Below are 21,031 nucleotides of genomic sequence, written 5' to 3' on the forward strand. Positions count from 1 at the left end.
AAGTATATCAATTGATATATTTAAGAATACGAGGATGCAGTTTTATTGAGAGAATAGAAAATAGGCTTACTGTTAAAAAAATGCAATTTTAGCAGAGTCTACTCAATCACCAGTATTTTAATTTTATATCACATTGAAATGCTATTGATTCACAATTTTTAAGTTCTAAAAATGCCTACTTGTGCTTTAGCAACTAGAACGAGCATTATTTGAAGTCCCTCCTCAAATACGAGCAAATGGCAGTAACCAGTTTTGGTGATTATGGAAACCTGATTTATGCTTGTTATAACTTATGCTTAAAATTCCTTGATACACAAATTTGGAATTCAGCAAATTTCATGGCAAACCATGTCAAAATGTTGATTTAAGCATTCTGTTGGTAAACAAACTATTAATAAGCAAGTGTCATTTACAGAAGCTGTACATTATCAAAGTGCATTATGTTCAAAGACAGGTGGACTCGAGGTGGAGTTGTATTAAGAGTTATATCCTGATAAACTAACCAGCCGAGAACTGTTCTGCTTGATTCATAAATCTTACAACAATCTGAGGATTAAAATAAGTAACTTTTAAATCTTTCTATGGCAACTCATTTAAATCACCAACACAATCTGAAGATATAAAAAAATTTGTAACCATGTCTATTTATGCAAAGGTACTTAAACATTCCAATATATCTTGTCTGTTGGCATGAGTCAGGACATACTCAGTGCACAAATTATTAAAAACTGTATCATTCTGAAGAATTATAGGTTTCATAAATTGTAAATGGTGGGAGTGAACTGAAATTTTTAGTTGTGTTTGATTCCTTTTCTTGGTCAAAATTCAAGGCATGGACAATGTAGCAGCACTTTCACCTCTACGTCAGAAGGTTTTTAAGTTCAATACTCACTCCAAAAACTCCAAAACAAAATTTACGCTGAAAACTGCAATACTGAAAGAATCCTGCACTGGCAGAGGTGCCGAATTCAAGATGAGAAGTTAAATTGAGATACTGCCTGCAATTTTATTGAGTTTAAAAGATCCCAAGCACTGTTCAAAGAAGAACAAAGGAGCTCTTTTGCATAATAACAGTGCTTAAGTCAACGTCATTGAAATAGATCGCATGGGGGCTATGTTTCCCCACATTTCAACTCTGATGTGCTAGATAATGCTTTGGACTATCCAGACACTGTGAAATACATGACAGGTTAGTGCTTTTCTCACCGCATTTTCCTCTTTCCTTGAACTTTCTTACAACGAGCAACTGTTCTTTAGCATCTGTTATTATCATTCTGTTATTAGGACAGGCGTCTGGTAAGACGCAACATATACATTTCACTTTCCCCATCCAAAATAATGTCAACTCATGGGAAAAGCAAAAACAGATGAAAAACCCAGGACAATAAGAGGAGAGAAATTTTAAAAAAGAGAAATTCCTCTTTAACCTCCCGACAGGGATCTCAGCTAGTCCAGGAGATCATTCTGGTCCTGATAATTGCATTGAACACCTATGTTTGTACAAGGTAACCTTCAGACCAGCCAGATCAGGTCCAGCTTGCACAAGTATAACGTCTGTTCCAGTGAAAAACCATTCCCCAGGAAAAGAACCACGTCTTGGCATTTATTCAAGATCTTGCCTACTACAATTTAAAATTGCTACCCTACAATCTATTGGAGAAATTGGCACTTGTAGATTTTCTTTGGAGAGGAGAAGGATAGGAGGAAATTTCATTCAAGATTTCAAAATCATGAGGGCTCTGTACAGAGCAGATAGGGAGAAACTGTTCACACCTTTAAATGAATAAAGAATGAAAGGTAACAGTTTTAAAGTGTTTTGCAAAACAAGCAGGTAAGATGTGAGGGAAAAATATCTTTTCAAACAGCGGGTAGTCAAGCTGTAGGATGCATTGTATGGAAAAAGTGAGGACTGCAGATGCTGGAGATCAGAGCCAAGAGTGTGGTGCTGGAAAAGCACAGCAGGTCAGGCAGCATCTGAGGAGCAGGAGAATCAACCTTGCGGGCAAAAGCCCTCTATCAGAAATGAGGCTTGCGGAAATTTGGTGGAGGTGGTTCAACTGAAGCATTTAAGAGGCCCTGGATAACTTTGTGAATATAAACAATGGGCAGGGTTATGGGGAAGGCAGGAGATTGGTACAAAGTTAAAATGTTGGGACAGCCAGCATATTGGATAGATTGTGGGTATGAGAGATTGTTGGGCTGAATGGCCTCTGTCTACACTGTAACAAATCTAAGATTTTACTTAATTAGAATTAAATGTCAACTGGAACCAAAGATATTTCCTTCATCATTGCATAAACGTTAATCAGGTCACCCCTCAGTCTCCACTTATCTCAAGTGTACAGCTCCACCTCTACAAGACCATCTTGGTAGCTGAGACATTTCAAATTGGAAATTAACTCATCAGCTCTCGCCTTTGCCAAGATTCAATACCATCTGACTTGCAGGAATACCAAAACTAAGGATGTACTCTAAGTGAGGGCTGACCTAGACCCTGTGAAAAAACAAAACCAGACACATTGTCTTATAAGGTAATGCACCCTAATACTTCATTCATTCTCAATAGTGTTTTACATGATAGCTTTCTTCTGCAGGTTCATGAGCAATGTACGAGAACACTAAAGGGAAATTATAACTTCTTTACAAGACAAATACTGTGTGACAATTAGCGTGCTGTATTTATTCACAAGGTATCAGAGAAAATCCTATCAATACATTCTCGGCTCAGATCAGCTATGGAGTTAATTCAATTCAACAAATAGCACATAGCAGTTTTAGCTGGATGAAGCTACACAGCTATGTGTATGGTTGTTAATACATCTTCCAACTTTTGTTACTAACTTAAATACAGAATCATAATGCAAGTTTGTCTCTCTGACTGTCACTGCTGCAATATGCATTTGGGGAATAAAACTAAACAGTTTGAGGTTTTCTTCAAGGCAACAAAATTTTGGTATTAAAACAACAAAGATGTGATTCCATTTTCTTCCTCAATGTCAATAAACTATGAGGAAAAAATAAGCTTGGCATGGAGAACAACAATGGATGAACTCACATCACATCCACAACGTTGACCATTACCTATTTCTCCTCTCAATATCTATATCCTGAGGACACTTGGAGTGACACATTAACAATTTGACATGGCTTTGCTGCAGTCAGCCGAATTCTCAACAACAAACCCAAACAAGCAGTTACAATGTGCCCAGAAACTCTAGCCACATTACCTGACATCAAAGACATCTCTGAAAAGACTTCCAGACTACTCAGTCCCCTTGACTGAGTATGGTAGCCCACAAACCTACCGTCATACTTAAACAGTGACTAATGAACCTAAAGGATTCAATAGAAACAACCAGCAAAACAAATATCATTTACAAAATACCATGCTAGGTGTGTAATAAACATTATATCTGCCTGGTGGCAGAAAACTTGCCACCAGCAAACATGAACACCAACTAGCCACCAAAAGACATGACCCACTGTCACTAGTAACCTTACATCCAGATAAAGAAGACTGGGAAAACACATCCATCCTGGGGCAAGCTAAATATATTCACAAATGAGAATTCCGAGAGGCCTGGTATTCTGACCGGAACTCCATCAATAAACACATCAATTTGGACTTCTGAGAAAAAGAACCGGAAATGATATCAACCAACTTAACAGACCAAGACCCATAAATAGAAAGCAGGACAGAACACCAGCGCTTAAACAGAGGCTCACTGATGATGTTACCTAGTATAGTGACAAAACGTCTGAAAACGAACCATGTAGCTCAGCGAGCAAACTTATATCCACTCCTCCATTACTTATTCCTACTTTAACTCCATTTTAGGATTATTCCATAATCTTAGTACAATGCTTAGACTTTAATCTCAGACATACAGTGCACACATTTGAGTTCTACATTGTGCTCATTTGAAAAGAGGTTGTTTAATGTGATATTTTAGTGTTAGGAGTGCTTGCGTATATTTTAAATGTTCTTTTAATCCCAAGTAAAAATTCTTTTGTTCTAATTTCCTTTTGCGGACAAACCAGGCACACTACCTTTGAATGTTGGTTTAACTAAATATCAACTGTACATGTTTGGCACCATAATTCCTGATCACTGAGTGACATGGACCCAGCATTTCATGCTTTATTTTATTGTAAACCATTCATCTATCCCCATTCCACTGGGCATGCATACAAGTATTTATTAAAGCAGGAACAAATGCATACAACTTCAGAGTCAAACACTGGGTTGTTGCTGCATTCTTCACTGCAGCCTTTCAGTAATACTAACGTGTTGGATTGTTAGGCAGGAGTCGATTGAAGAGGGAAGCCTGGCTACAGAGTTCTTTATTTATTGCTTGATTTTCCTTTACGCTCAGTACAAATTTCTACCTAAACCCTTAGTTGTTAGCTCCTTGATGGAACCTCATTCCATGCATTCCGCTACCTCAAAAGGACCTGACTAAAATATGCAGTTTTTTTTAGGAAAACTTCAAAGTCAAGTGCGAACCAACTAACCAACCACAGAAGCTTTGGAAACAAGCCTATTCTGGCTTCAAATTGTGCAGGTAGAATGAGCCAAGGTAACGTCCTCAGTGATTATTCCCTTCCTCACCCACAGGAATTGAAACCAACTATGGCTAAATATCCCATCCAGTCGGCACAGGTTAGAACAACAAATATGAGGAATCAAACTCCATATCTCCCTCGTCAGTAGAGTTGTTACCAACCAGATAAGCATGTCTCAACATCAGGGGAGATTAATTATTTTTTTCTCAATGAATCTTTTTGTTGGATTAGGAATGTCAGTATCAGAAAATCAACTCTTTTTTTAATTCCAAGTTGAATGAAGGTAGCATGAAACATGCATAAAAAAGGAAAGCCAGCACTAAAATTTTTATAGTTAACTTGTGTTTAACTCTTGACAAAGTTTTTTTTGATGAAATATCAGAGACATTAGTGAAGGTATTGTGATTATTGTGTCAGACTTGAATTTTCAGAAGCCATTTGATAAAATAAAACTTAAAAACTTAAAAAGTAAAGTCCATGAAATAAAAGGGACAGAGATGACATAGATACATAGTTAACTGAGAGAGAAGCAATGAAAGACTAGAGGGTGATACATAGCAGGAATCCACTCGGTTACTATGAGAACAACTGCTTTTCTTGGACTGGAGGTTTGTTACCAGCAGTGTTCCGCAGGAATCAATATTGGGTCCACTGTTGCTTGCCACTTATATAAATTATTTGAATGAGAAATTATAAGCATAGTTAGTAGATTTGCAGATGACACTAAAATTGGTGGCATAGTGGACAGTGAAGAAGGTTAACTAAGATTAAAAAGGGATCTTAATCAATTGAGCCAATAGTCTGTGGCAGATGGAGTTTAATTTGGATGAATGCAAGGTGTTGCATTTTGGTAAGATGCCGAAGGGCAGACTACACAGTTAATGATGAGGCCCTGTGTAATATTGTCAAACAAAGGGCCATAGGAGTTCAGGTACATCGTTCTTTGGAAGTTGCATCACAGATGGACAGGGTGTTTTGTTTTTACTCATTCACGGATGAGGGTGTCGCTGGTTAGGAAGCATTTACTGCTCATCCCTAATTGTCCAGAAGGCACTTAAGAGCCAACCACATTGCTGTGGGTCTAGAGTCACATATAGGTCAGATCAGATAAGGAAGGCAGTTTGCTTCACTAAAGGACTTTAGTGAATCATGTGGGTTTTTCTGTCAATTGACAATGGATTCATGGTCATCATTAGACACTTAATTCCAGGTAAAGGCTGCATTTGGCATGTTTGCTTCCATTGCTCAGATTATCGAGTATAGGAGTTGGAACGTCATGTTGCAGTTGCACTGGACATTGGTGAGGCCAGTTTTGGACTACTGTGTACAGTTCTAGTCACCCTGCCATGGGAAAGATATTATTAAATTGGACAGGACACAGAAAAAAATTTACAAGAATGTTCCGGGGATTGAAGGGTTTGAGTTACAAGGAGAGGCTGGATAGGCTGGGACCTTGTTCACTGGAGCACAAGAGGTTGAGACGTGATCTTCTAGAGGTTTATAAAATCATGAGGGGCATAGAAAAGGTGGATAGCAAAGATCTTTTCTCTAGGGTGGATGAGTTCAAAACTAGAAGGTACATTTTTAAGGTGACAGGAGAAAGATTTAAAAGGGACCCGAAGAGTAACTTTTTTCACACAGATGGTGGTTTGTACATGAAATGAACTGCCAGAGGAAATGGCAAATGCAGGTACAGTTACAAAATTTATAAGACATTTGGAGAGGTACATGAATAGGAATGGTTCAGTGGGATAGAGGGCAAACACAGGCAAGTGGACTCACTAAGTTTGGGAAACATGGTTGGCATGGACCAGCTGGACCAAAGAGTCTGTTTCCATGCTTTATGACCCTGTGACTCTACATAAATGACCTAACATGCAATTGCAAAGTTTGCTGTTGACACCAAAGTTGGAAATATTTTGAATTGTGACAAGGAAAATGACAGTTTTTAACAGGAATAGACACATGGCAGCTAAACTTTAATGCAGAGAAGTACGAAGTGATTCATTTTAATCAGACAAAATGAGGAGTAGCAATATAAATTAATGGTTAAAATTCTAAAGGGAGTGTAAGGGCAGAAGGATTTGGGGACTCATGGGCATGTATCAATGAAGGTCACAGGGCAAGTTGAGAAAGTGGTGAATAAAATATGTGGGATCGTGGTTTTATACACTGATGCAGTGTCGAGAATCCGAGGGCACCAAAGTAAGGTGAACAGCAAAAGAACCAAAGGTGAGGTGAGGAGAAGCCTTTTTGCATAAAGTAGTTCGGGTCCATAATACACATCTGGAGAGGGTTGTGGAAGTAGGTTCAGCCATTGCTTTCAGAAGAGGATTGGTTAACTATTTGAATGGAAGCAATGTGTAGGGCAAAGGGGAAACTTGGGAGAGTGAGACTATCAGGTCATTCTTGCAGAAAGTTGGTGAGCCAAACGGCCTCCTTCTATGCAGTAACCACTCAATGATTCCAGAACAGTAAAACAAAACATCTCTTGGAATATCCCATTAAAGTGCGTTCAGCTCGACCTGAAAATAACATTCCACTGATGTTAGTGAGTTTTGAGAAAATTTGTAGCTCAGGTTGAGGTTCTGGATTTTCAATGAACCTTCCAGCTCAGAGGGTAAATCTTCATCCATCCCACTGATGTGACATTCCCTCTCTTATCTTAGCTGATGTGATATGTACTATGTCAATGTCTAACTATGGTTAGTTTAACGACAGAGACTACAAGGTGTATAGAATTAGAATCCCTACAGTGTGAAAACAGGCCCTTCAGCCGAACAAGTCCACACCGACCCTCCGAAGAGGAACCCACCCTACAGGGGCTGCATGTCAGGTTGCTGGTAGAACCAGATGCTTGTGTTTTGAGTAAAGTCAGTTCCACTAAGGAGATAATAATCTGAAAAATAGCCCAATGCAAACCTTCATGCCTAACAAATGTGAACAGGAGAAATAAACATACACTTGGCTAAACGACCAACTGGAAACACTGCTTGCTACTACTATTAAAGATTTGCTGCTGTGCCATCACAAAAAATATTATTTCACCAAGTGTAATAAATAATTTCCAAGTAAATTTGGTAGGCAAAAGTGGAGGATGGTGTTAGGATATGCCCATATATTCGTAGGGGTCTGCAGCACAAAGAAGGTCCTTCGGCCCATCACATCTGCACCAGTCAAACTATTCTAAATTCATCTTTCAGCACTTGACCCAGAGCCTTATATCCCTTGGCACTCCAAGCATACATTTAAATACTTTATAAATGTTATGGGGTTTCTGCCTCTTCCACATACACAGGTGTGAATTCCAGATTCCTACCATCCTCTGAACCAAAACAAACTTTCTTCACATTCTCTTTAAACCTCCTGTTCCTTACCTTAAGTCATTAATCCCTCCACCAAAGAGAAATGCTCTTTCCTGTATATCCTTTCGATGCCCCTTCTAGTCACAAAAAATCCATAACACACCATGATGTTCTCTAACCCAAATGCTATTTTTTGTGTCTACTTACAGGTTTCTAGTCTTGTAAGCTTCTGCAAACTGTTCAACATTCCTCAGGGAAGATAAATCCAAAGTCATAGTTTCTACCTTGGCTTTATGCTGAAATAAAACACAAATGAACAAATATACAACTTGAATTATCAATGGTCAGAGTTCATTCAAATATTTAAACAAAAGCAGAAAAAGCCATGCTTTGGTCTCAATCCTAAATTAATGGCTGGATCCATTTTTGAACAATAAATGAAAATTGTAAAACAGAGTAAAAGAGAAAAGGCGAAATAAAAAAAAACTTGTCGATACAGCTCATGAAATAAAAATCACAATGTACTGAGTTGCTTTGGTGACAAGCTTGATAAGGCAGGTTGGCGGTTGTAAATTATAAGTTTCATGCTCCTGCTGCCTTCATTTATCAGGAAGGTTTGTGCTGGATAATGTGCTTGTTTCACACCACTCCACTCTTGTAGTTGGACTGCCAATTGAGTTATTTGGGTATAAGGCAATTTGCTGAAGTGATTCCAGCAATCTGAATTGTAAGTTGCTGTGTAAATACACATTTGGAGCAGGAAAAAGAAGTGCACTTAAGAAAGTTAACACAAAACAAAACAACTGCTCCTAAAAGCTTTTCCAAACTACAGCAAGTAATGCACTCTTCCTTAAATGAATCATCATATTACACATGTTCATAAAAAGATGGCATTGAGTAGGTGAGAATGGTGTTAAAATCCACAGTAAATGCAATTTTATTCAACCTTACAGCATGCTATCTTTATTTGTAAATACCCTACATTTCCTGGTCAGCAGTAAAATTCTTCCTTAAAACAAAACAGCCTTATTTAAAAAGTTCTTTTCATGGATAAAAACTGATTTACATTCTTGCTAAAAGCATTGTTATGGTTTTTAGGACATATCATAAATCTCAAATCCATTATTAATGATGTTGTGGAAATACAGATCACACAAAGGACAGAATCACAGTAGCTAAAGTTTAAAAATTATACTAGGAATCCAATAGCACGTGCCCGTTAATCAGGGCACTCCCAGCATGAATTCTTGTTTTAGAAAAGTTATCTGGAGAACAGAAAGAAAATGGCTGAGGTACAGCGAGAACGGAAGACAATTCACTGAGTAATTTATAAAAAATGATTATTTTCCGTCGTAATTTGTTTTGCAAACTATTTCCATTACAGAAAGAATTTTATTTCATATGACATATTTTGTCCCTAAATAAATTTTGTCCTCTGTCAAATACCAGATCCACATGACTGATGATGGTCAAAATCCACTATTCGTAAAGCAGCATTCATTAGCCACAGCAAGGAGAGCTGTATGTATTATGTTAATTGTTTTGAGGCCAAGAAGTTCCTAGTAGATATCAAAAAGATCCTTTCCCTGTAATTTTTCTTTATACAAAGGGCATGAGCTCAAAATAGGGCAATTCCTAGTATGCAGTTCTTCCATTAAAAAAAAATTACTTTAACATTTTTAATGCTAAGAATTCACTGGAACATGTGTATTCAGCAGTTACAATATTAATAGTATCGTGGTTGATTTGGCCACCACTTTGTTGTGTCATTAGAAAAAGGTTTTGATCCACATCAATGGAAATTTTATACTGAGTGCGATAGAGTCATAGAGGTCGACAGCACAGAAAAAGGCCTTTCAGCCCATTGAGTCAGCACCAGTCAAAAAAAAGCACCTGGTAAGACACCAAATCCAAAGCAATCTGATCTCCAACATTAACTCTTTGAGAGATACATCGCTATACTCTCCCAATAAATTGTCCCTGTCCGTTTGTGGCACTCCTACCAGGAGATCTGCTGTGATAAATCCTTTTTGTCAATTTTGCAATTTTGCCAGATGCAATTAATTAATCTGCAGCTCACAATCTTTACAGAGTCAGCACAAGATTTTATACCTTGTGATCAGCTTAATATAGCATGAGAAAAATGAGAAAAAATGAAATAATTCATCTATTTTTAGCTTGGTGATAGTCCAGTTTAACTCAAGGGAAAATAAATGCATTTGCATAGCACCTTAACATATTAAAAATGCCCTGAAGCAGCATTCAGATAATATAGATATGTAACTTAAACCTTGGAAATTCAGTGTAAATATTAGTTCTGTTTTTCCAATTTTTTATGACTCTTCCTTCAAAGCTGAGGCAAATGAGTATGGGAACCTACAAGGAAATTCACCGAGTTTTGAGAACAGTTGCAGCAGAATCAAGCTCCAAACTGAATTAAACACAAATGTGAGAATTTATGGACTTGTGTGAATGATGGACTTAATTACAAGTATGGCTAGCAGATAACTTTCATCATAGCTGAAACTATTTGGACAGCATTTATATATTAGAACCTTTCAAATCTTGGACTCAACTGCAACCTTCATAGTTTGATCAGGCAATTTAATCTCTGTAGCTACAGAAGGACTGCAAGTTATGTAAGACTGTAAAGAACAAATCCTCAAAGATTACTTCCATGAAAATATTAGTGAATGGAAATTATTTAGTTTGTGAGAAGGGTAAATTCTGTCTGACTGAAATCCCTGGGTTTCTCTTAAAAGAGTCTTTTCATGTTCATGCCTTACAACACAGAGTACCTGGACTTCAAGAATACATCTGAATTCTCGAATCAAAAGATATTATACAAAATTTGGACAGCAGAAAAATCTTAAATAAATCGTTATAAAAGTTGCAAAAGAAGCAGATGTGCAAGTACAGTTTGGACCTGTTGAAGACACGGGTGATATACTGAGAACAGCATGCCTGGGATGTTGCTGGATTCCTACTGTTTCTGATTTAGATAAGCAATCTGGATTTGCAAACACAATGTGATTCATCCAGAGCATAAATGTAAGACAGGACAAGATTTGCAAGTGAACGAGATGATCTCAGCTGAAATTCAATGCTGGTAAATGGAAGCTGTTGTGCATTTTAAGAGGAAAGAAAGATGAGAAAATAGTTACATTGCAAAATTTCAATTTAAACACTGTTATACAGGACAGAACTGTAGGTCGGCATAAAGTTGCAAAAGACATCAGGAAGGATTTTTCCACTTAAAGAATAATAACAACTCCCATATCTGTAACCAATCTGAATTGACTTTCTTGATTTGAATTTACCAACAAAAGGTTGGCATTCCCTGAAGCATTCACCATGCAGTGCCATTGGTAACCAGAGTTCACTTGCCAAACAATTAGCTCTCTCTTCTCAGAAAGTATACATTGTCGTTACCTTGAAATTTGGTCCTGATGGGGATAAGATGAAGAGCTTCAGTAGCCTGTTTCAGTGGCCTCATTATTACCTGGGATATCTTTCACTCAGAGTGATGGGAGCACACACTACAAATTCCTTCAAAAGACAATTTGATGCTGTGATTGGAGGAATAAATCTAAGTTGAGAGTTCACTGTAGTGCTGAGTGCCGCAATGTTAGCAGTACAATCATTCAGAAAAGATATTAATTAGGATCTGTCTCCCTATTCTACCAGGACGTAAAGACTTACTTTCTAGCATTTACCTGGATAAATAGTGGGTTTGAAACCATATGTAAAATCTATGCAAGTTTTTCAAGTATTCATTAGCAACTCTATTATTGACCCATGATCACTCCACAAATTATAAGGCAAGGATAAGAAAGGGATGATCACCTTATTGGGATTGTATTATACACCCCCCAATAGTCAGAGGGAAATTGAGAAACAAACTTGTAAGGAGATCTCAGCTATCTGTAAGAATAATAGGGTAGTTATGGTAGGGGATTTTAACTTTCCAAACATCGACTGGGACTTCTATAGTGTTAAAGGTTTAGATGGAGAGGAATTTCTTAAGTGTGTACAAGACAATTTTCTGATTCAGTATGTGGATGTGCCTACTATAGAAAGTGCAAAACTTGACCTACTCTTGGGAAATAAGGCAGGGCAGGTGACTGAGGTGTCAGTGGGGGAGCACTTTGGGGCCAGCGACTATAATTCTATTCGTTTTAAAATAGTGATGGAAAAGGATGGAGCAGATCTAAAAGTTGAAGTTCTAAATTGGAGAAAGGCCAATTTTGACGGTATTAGGCAAGAACTTTCGAAAGCTGATTGGAGACAGATGTTCGCAGGTAAAGGGACGGCTGGAAAATGGGAAGCCTTCAGAAATGAGATAACAAGAATCCAGAGAAAGTATGTTCCTGTCAGGGTGAAAGGGAAGGCTGGTAGGCATAGGGAATGCTGGATGACTAAAGAAATTAAGGGTTTGGTTAAGAAAAAGAAGGAAGCATATGTCAGGTATAGACAGGATAGATCGAGTGAATCCTTAGAAGAGTATAAAGAAAGTAGGAGTACTCATAAGAGGGAAATTAGGAGGGCAAAACGGGGACATGATATAGCTTTGGCAAATAGAATTAAGGAGAATCCAAAGGGTTTTTACATATATATTAAGGACAAAAGGGTAACTAGGGAAAGAATAGGGCCCCTCAAAGATCAGCAAGGCGGCCTTTGTATGGAGCCACAGAAAATGGGGGAGATATTAAATGAATATCTTGCATCAGTATTTACCGTGGAAAAGGACATAGAAGATATAAACTGTAGGGAAATAGATGGTGACATCTCGCAAAATGTCCAGATTACAGAGGAGGAAGTGCTGGATGCCTTGAAACGGTTAAAGGTGGATAAATCCCCAGGACGTGATCAGGTGTACCCGAGAACTCTGTGCGAAGCTACAGAAGTGATTGCTGGGCCTCTTGCTGAGATATTTGTATCATCGATAGTCACAGGTGAGGTGCCGGAAGACTGGAGGTGGCAAACGTAGTGCCACTGTTTAAGAAGGGCGGTAAAGACAAGCCAGGGAACGATAGACCGGTGAGCCTGACCTCGGTGGTGGGCAAGTAGTTGGAAGAAATCCTGAGGGACAGGATGTACATGCATTTGGAAAAGCAAGGACTGATTCGGGATAGTCAACATTACTATGTGCGTGGGAAGTCATGTCTCACAAACTTCATTGAGTTTTTTGAAGAAATAACAAAGAAGATTGATGAGGGCAGAGAAGTAGATGTGATCTCTATGGACTTCAGTAAGGCGTTCGACAAAGTTCCCCATGGGAGACTGATTAGCAAGGTTAGAGCTCATGGAATACAAGGAGAACTAGCCACTTGGATACAGAACTGGCTCAAAGGTAGAAGACAGAGGGTGGTGGTGGAGGGTTGTTTTTCAGACTGGAGGCCTGTGACCAGTGGAGTGCCACAAGGATCAGTGCTGGGCCCTTGACTTTTTGTCACTTACATAAATGATTTGCATGCGAGCATAAGAGGTACAGTTAGTAAGTTTACAGATGACACCAAAATTGGAGGTGTAGTGGACAGCGAAGAGGGTTATCTCAGATTACAACAGGATCTGGACCAGATGGGCCAATGGGCTGAGAAGTGGCAGATGAAGTTTAATTCAGATAAATGTGAGGTGCTGCATTTTGGGAAAGCAAATCTTAGCAGGATTTATACACTTAATGGTAAGGTCCTAGGCTGAACAATGAGACCTTGGAGTGTAGGTTCATAGCCCCTTGAAAGTGGAGTCGCAGGTAGATAGGATAGTGAAGAAGGCATTTGGTATGCTTTCCTTTATTGGTCAGAGTATTGAGTACAGGAGTTGGGAGGTCATGTTGCAGCTGTACAGGACATTGATTAGGCCACTGTTGGAATATTGCATGCAATTCTGGTCTCCTTCCTCTCGGAAATTTGAAAGGGTTCAGAAAAGATTTACAAGGATGTTGCCAGGGTTGGAGGATCTGAGCTATATGGAGAGGCTGAACAGGCTGGGGCTGTTTTCCCTGGAGCGTCGGAGGCTGAGGGGTGACCTTATAGAGGTTTACAAAATTATGAGGGGCATGGAAAGAATAAATAGACAAAGACTTTTCCCTGGGGTCGGGGAATCCAGAACTAGACAGCATAGGTTTAGGGTGAGAGGGGAAAGATATAAAAGAGACCTAAGGGGCAACGTTTTCACGCAGAGGGTGGTGTGTGTATGGAATGAGCTGCCAGAGGATGTGGTGGAGGCTGGTACAATTGCAACATTTAAGAGGCATTTGGATGGGTATATGAATTGGAAGGGTTTGGAGGGATATGGGACGGGCGCTGGCAGGTGGGACTAGATTGGGTTGGGATATCTGGTTGGCATGGATGGGTTGGACCGAAGGTCTGTTTCCATGCTGTACATCTCTATGACTCTATAACATCCTTCCAAACTTAATGTCATATTGTCAACTGCAAGGCAAATAAACAGTGGAAGTTACATTGACAGCACCATGGATTCAAATTGTTCCTTCTTGCTATTAGAAGTCAGTGTTGTTTCTCTGCCCCAAAGTGTTTTAGACACATTCTACAGTAAAATTGATCGAAGTTCTTGCTTCCATGAGATATCTTAAAGAGCAGGGATTCTAAGGCAGAGGTAATTAATTTTGTAAACACAGAAGTTCTATTCTCCCTCTGACAACTGTTCCAAACCCAACATTTAGAACAATTGCTCTCAGATAAGTTCTAAACTAAATATAATTTTCATTATTCCTTCATGGGATGTGAGCATCATTTGCAAGGACAGCATTTGGCGCTGGGCCTTAATTGCTCTGGGAAGATTGTACTGAGCCGCTGTCTTGACTGAAAGTCCATCTGATATAGGTATACCCCTACTCTGCTCCCTCTGTCCTCTGCATGTGCGTACATGCACGCACGCACACACACACACCCTCACCCCTCCTACCCCCGCCCCGTGCTTCAGAACCAGATGCAGAGAAAAGATTACATTCAGTTGGAAATGACACAGGAAAGCCACCCAACCAACCAGTCTAAGAGCTCATCTCTCTCTTTGGTACAAAATGCTACATGACTTTAGTAATAAAATCATGAGGGGCATGGATAGGGTAAATAGACAAGATCTTTTCCCTGTGGCGTGGGAACTCCAGAAATAAAGTGCATAGGTTTAGGGTGAGAGGGGAAAGATATAAAAGAGACCTATGGGACAACATTTTCACACAGAGGCTGGTGCATGTGTGGAATAGGCTGCCAGACAAAGTGGCTGAGGCTCATACAATTGCAACATTTAAAAGGAATCTGAATGGGTATATGAATAGGCAAGGTTTGGAGGGATATGGGCCAGGTGCTGGCAGGTGGGACTAGACTTGGTTGGGATATCCGGTCAGCATGGACGAGTTGGACCGAAGGGTCTGCTTCCACGCAGTACATCTCTATGACTCTATAATAGCACTATGAATGATGTGTTCATTGTTCAACAATAGGGCAAGGCAGGTCACACAATCTCTCAGTGACGTATACAAGAAGTACTGAGCTATCTTACTGAAAGAATACAAAGATTGTTAACAAATGCTGCTATTCTGCAGTCTTCAACCAAAAATACACTCCTTATTAATTCCAGATTACAGTTAGTATTAATACAATTCGCTGCTTAAAGCATTGAAAGATATATAGCCTTTTATACTAATTGAGTTAGCAATGAAGGATTGAGGACACCATTCATTCACCTCCTTTCCACCTGTTTAAGCTTCTTTCTCTCCACAAAAGGTAAAATTCTTTTCAAACCAAAGAGACACTACCCTGTTTTCACGACTACTATTTGGAAATGACCACTTAGAATGATACACTGAAAGGTCTAAATACAATTGCAGTGTGACAACTGAGGTAGAAAAAGTCCATTGAAATACCTGAAATAATCAGCCTGCTTTATCCATTTATCAGCATTAACTTTGCAATTGACTGCAATACAAGCTGCAAATGGATACAACCAGCAGCCTATAATAAATGTGGACAGTGTAAGTGGTGGGAACTGTTATTATTTTCTGCTGACTTCTTAGAATATTACTATTTGACAATCTGAAGATCAGAGTACAGCTATGTGGACAGTAAGAGTCCATATCCAAACACGGATCTCAGGCTTCAATTCCCTTAACAGCTAAAATCATATGCGTAATTTTTAAATTCTGCCTTTTCATTTGCCTCAGTATTATCCTGTAACATTAAAAAAAAATCTCATCCGTTAGCCCTACTGCCAGAAACTTAATCTTCCGACAAAGCTAGAAGTCACGGCCTTGTCTTGCTGCCTGGCAATGCAGTCATGTGCTAATGCTGCACACAACATTAATCCTCCACACGCTAACAGATGCTGGCAGGATTTTAGGTCGAAATGTATTTATAAAATGACAAATTATGTTTTGTGTTGTATGTAGACAGCAATGGAGGCCACAAATAAGCTGATAAATGTCAACTACACTTTACCACAAACAGTTTATTTTTATTAGGGTACAACCATAAATGTTCTTCAAGCTGGACTGAAGATTTATTTAGTGTAGGAAGAAAACAAGATTACATTTGACATAAAGCAATATGTGCCATATCACTGGTGTTCTGGGCAGCATGCCCTCCTGGGAACCAGTGATGCAGCACTAGACTAACAAAGCTGCTGTCTGCTGCAATACACTCCAAGCTACATTTTCTAAAACAACAAAACAAAACATTAAATTAATACAGATCTGATTAACTCCAAAAAGCAGCAGTTTGTTTCACAAAATTATGTAAAACCTACTCTAAATTGTAATAAATACAGAGAATGATCTCAGAAAGACCAATACCAAATGGCCTGTCATTTATCACAAGGCAATCTTCACTAATGCGTGAAAATTACTACAATATCTGACAGTACAAGACCAGAGCACAGATAAACAGTATTTAGCCTGGTTATCCATTTCATTTGTTACAACTGCCAGAATAATTAATGCATTATTCATGCTTATAATTCCACTTTAAATTGTTAAACTGAAAGAAATAGGAAATAATTCACTGTTTATACCAAAAAGGTATTTCACATCTCTTTTGAATTCATTCCAATTAAATAACCTGCCATCATGTAATGATTCTTTAGTACATTCACAACCTCAAGCAGTTCAGGCAGACAGTCTGACAACAAAACTAAAACTTGGTTTGTTGCAATGTCTTTTGTCAGCATTACATATGACAGCAAATATAAAAGGTCACCACTTCGCACGACTCAGTAGTAGATGTAGACCATTTGGCCCCTTGCAACTTCTCGGGCTCTCAATAAAAACAAGCCGATCTGAATGTGTTTCAAATTCCACATTCCCATCTACCCCTGATAACTTTTGATTTATCTGGCTAACGAGAATCTAACTATCACTGCATTAAAAATATTTCATGACCCAACCTCGATCACCTTCCGAGGTAACGAGAGTTCCAAAGCTGCACAACCCTCCGAGAGAAAATAATTCTCCTCATCGCTGTAAAATTTGCACTCAATCCAGTTGCAGAATGATAAGCAAACTACTGCAGACGCAGGAAGTCTGACATTAGAACAGTAAAAGCTGAGAATACTCAGTGGATCTGTCAGGATCTGTAGAGAGAGAGAGACAGAGTTAACATTTCAGGTCACTGACCTCTGATCAGAATAGAGGTCTTTGATCTGAAAAAGCTAGTGTCTCTGTGAGTGCTGCCTGATGTTGTAATTGTTGCCTCTTTTACACACTGCAACATTAATTAAAACCAATGCTATCATTGTCAAAAGAACGTAAATTAAACCAAATTAGAATGTAGGTCATTGAAACATACACATACATAAAAAGATGCAGTTAGCATTTATAATGATAATTCTTGCAAATGTCCATTAGAAAAGCTCAATTTAAAAATGAAGTCATCTAGACTCAAAGCATTAGCTTGCTTACTCTCCATGGATGTTGCCTGACCCGCTGTGATCTCCAGCAATTTTTATTTTCAGTTCAGATTCCAGCATCTGCAATAATTTGCTCCTATATCAGGTTTAACTATTGTCTTGGGGAGATATTAAGTAAAATGCTGATGCATCCTTACAGTGACCAAGAACTTTGGAGAGCATAATTTTCTTTTGTGTCATGTCCCTTTAAGACTAATGTGAATCAGGGGGTAATCTGAAACGGGATGATTGATTTCCCACTTGTGACATCATAAAAATCCCCCCAAAAAACTCCTACAATCTGACTAACAGGAACTTGTTGCGATTTACCCACAATGACCTGGCTTTGCAATTGGGATGAACAGTTCGAGGCAAAATGGTAAAAAGAAAACTAATTGCAGTCAGTTAGATTTCAGCCTGTGTATTCTGTCTGCCAGTCAGGCCACACTGTTCAGGCGAGAAATCAAGCAAGATTCTCGCTGAATGAATCAATTTAGTAGTTTCTAACCCTGTTGTTGAAGCAGGTTGCTGAAAATGGAACAAAGACTGCTTCAAACTGTGTGTTATACAGTTGGAAATGACAAGGTGGCCAAGGGGGCTGCAAGGTGGACAATACCCAGTGATGCTGTTCAATCCTGTCAGAACCCATCAGACTGTATAAAGGGGGTAAGAGAATGTAATCTCTGAGGATTCTGTTGGGTGTTCAGATGCCTGTTTTGTCAGTGGCAATAAGTGAGAGAACCTACAAAACAAAACCTTTTTGGAAAGACTGATAAGTACAGTAAGTGTTGAAGAAACTTGGCAGGACTGGCAGCATCTGTGGAAAGAAATAAGAGTTAACATTTCCAGTCAGGTGATTCTTTATCAGAATTGAACTCGAAATGGTAACAGTTTTCTTCCCTCAGATGCTGCCAGATGTGCCAAGTTTCTCCAGAAATTTCGGTTCTTTGTCTTAGATCTTCAACATCTGCAGTTTTTTGTGTTACTTTAAAGATTGTGGGATTGCCTGTTAGCACCACCTCGCATACAGGTAATGCAGGTGCTGATAATGATGTGAGATGCATCTTCCTGGTATCAGCTATTTAATGTGAATTTGACTTCTTGTTTAAAATATCCTTCATTTACTAATGTTTGAATGATGCTGAGTTTAGTTGATTTGTTACAACAAAGGTTTTAAAAAGTGAGCTGTGTCCATTTGTTTTCTTTCCATTGACTTCATGGGGATTTCTTTCTTTTAAAAGTTATCAATCTCTATGCTAATCATAACAAAATAAACCACTTGGTATGGCCTTGAGGAGACCATTAACTTTTAAAAAGCAATTCAAATTCCTAATTATTAAATGAAACAATTATACCACAATGTTCCATATTTTAAACAAAGACTTTGACTGTACATGAGTTAAAGTACAAATCAAATTTGCCTCCACTTATTCTTTAAGACCAAAAATCTCATAGGTACATTTCTCATTTCTCTACTATTACTTCAGCGCATGGCTATTTCAAACCCTGCACTTTAAAGGATTTCAAGGTCCCTTCACTAATTCTGAGACTTGGAATTCCCTTCTTCATAAGGCAGAGATGCAGAATCTTGAATATTTTTAAGGTGGAGATAGTTAGATTTTTGATTGTCAAAGGGATCAAAGCTTACTGGGGATATGCAGGAATATAGAGTTGAGGTTAAAAATAGATCAGCCATGATCTTCCAAAATGGTGCAGCAGGTTCAAAGTGCCAAATGGCCTATTCCTGTTGCCTATTTGTGTGTACATAGGAACAAACCAAGGTGTGCCATACCTCTAGGATTCACTGAGGTATGAGATTTCTTAGGACTTTTCCACAAGCGTTCAGCTGGACAACATTCCTATCATTCTAAGCATCACATGCGTGTGGACGCTGTAGCTCAATCATGGGGCTCAGGAGACCTAAATATCAACCAACAACTGATGGGTTTGCTTCGAGCCGGGTTCTCTACCAAATTTGGCAATGTTTTTGTTACCTCCTGTAAATTAAGAAACTGCCCCTCCAGCATAAAGTAATTAAGAAAGAAACTGAGCATGGATATTATGACATTAAAGAATCCAATAGGTAACTATTAGATACTAACATTCAATTACATTTGAGATGCATGCTTCCAATAGCATATGACGCACCAAGTGATTCCCTTGGGGAAGGATGAAGTTTGATATCTCAATACCCTCAGGTTTGATAAAGCATGGTGCTGGAAAAAGCACAGCAGGTCAGGCAGCAACTGAGGAACAGGAGAGTTGACATTTCTGGCAGATCCCTTCATCAGGACTGAAGAAGGTTCAGTCTCTCTTGCTCCTCGGTTGCTGCCTGACCCACTGTGGTTTTTCCAGCAGCATGTTTTATCAACTCTGAATCATCAGCACCTGCAGTCCTCACTTTCTCCTCATACCCTCAGGTCACATTCTCTGAGACAGTGATGATATTATGACCAGGTCTCTTGAAAGGTATGCTGCCATTTTAATCACGAAACGTAAACAACACCTTTGTTTCTGATAGGCATCATTGCTTCTGGGACTACAATTTCTGGCAAATTCTCTCTCTGATTCTGCAAGTTGTTCGCAGAAGCTAACTGAATTTTCCTTCTCTGCTTGTTTCTAAGCTTTTTCAATTCCAGCTCCTGCAGTTTTGAGAAAACACAAAGCAAGACACAAAATCATCCACTATCCCCTGGTGAGCCATCCATATGGCACTGTGTGCTCTGTCCAGTCCCTGGCAGGTTTCCTAATTTGGTGTGGTGCCAGACAGGGTACCCCACATTGTTAAGCTCCCAGTTGAGAAGGAATTAACTGACTCCCCTCTTTATTCACTCAGCCCCTTGGTTGGTTGCAATTTTTTAAAGGATCCCTTCTCTTGTACATACTTTTGTCTGAGCCAAAATTAATTTATGCTTTTAAAAAGGGGAACAGTTCAACCCAGCTTTGAATTAACAAGAGTGAGTTTATTGGTAACTAGATGGAAGAAGTCTTTCCCTGTTGAAGGAGCAGTACTCTGAAAGCTTGTGATTTCAAATAAACCTGTTGGGAACAAAACCTGGTGTCGTGCGACTTCTGATCTTGTCCACCCCAATACTTGAAATTAATCCATTTGTCACAATCCCTCAAAAATTAAGGCATTCAGTATTGAATAATGAGCATCTCTTAGCAGACTTATACACTTAATGCTAAGGTCTTAGGGAGTGTTGCTGAACAAAGAGACATTGAAGTGCAGGTTCATAGCTCCTTGAAAGTGGAGTCGC

At 38.9% G+C, this 21,031-nt stretch overlaps 1 protein-coding gene across 3 annotated transcripts in view; it reads right to left on the bottom strand.

Annotated features, from left to right (window-relative positions):
* The window catches only part of wwox (WW domain containing oxidoreductase), a 939,779-nt gene that overhangs the window by 644,554 nt on the left and 274,194 nt on the right, over positions 1 to 21,031 (bottom strand). For all 3 annotated transcript variants that reach the window (XM_072595864.1, XM_072595865.1, XM_072595866.1), the window contains exon 6: positions 8,079 to 8,167. In XM_072595864.1, coding sequence (XP_072451965.1) covers positions 8,079 to 8,167 — 89 coding nt within the window. The remainder of the gene's footprint in view (positions 1 to 8,078; positions 8,168 to 21,031) is intronic.

Source organism: Chiloscyllium punctatum, chromosome 26 (assembly GCF_047496795.1).
Source record: "Chiloscyllium punctatum isolate Juve2018m chromosome 26, sChiPun1.3, whole genome shotgun sequence".
In the NCBI taxonomy this organism is placed as follows: Eukaryota; Metazoa; Chordata; class Chondrichthyes; order Orectolobiformes; family Hemiscylliidae; genus Chiloscyllium; species Chiloscyllium punctatum.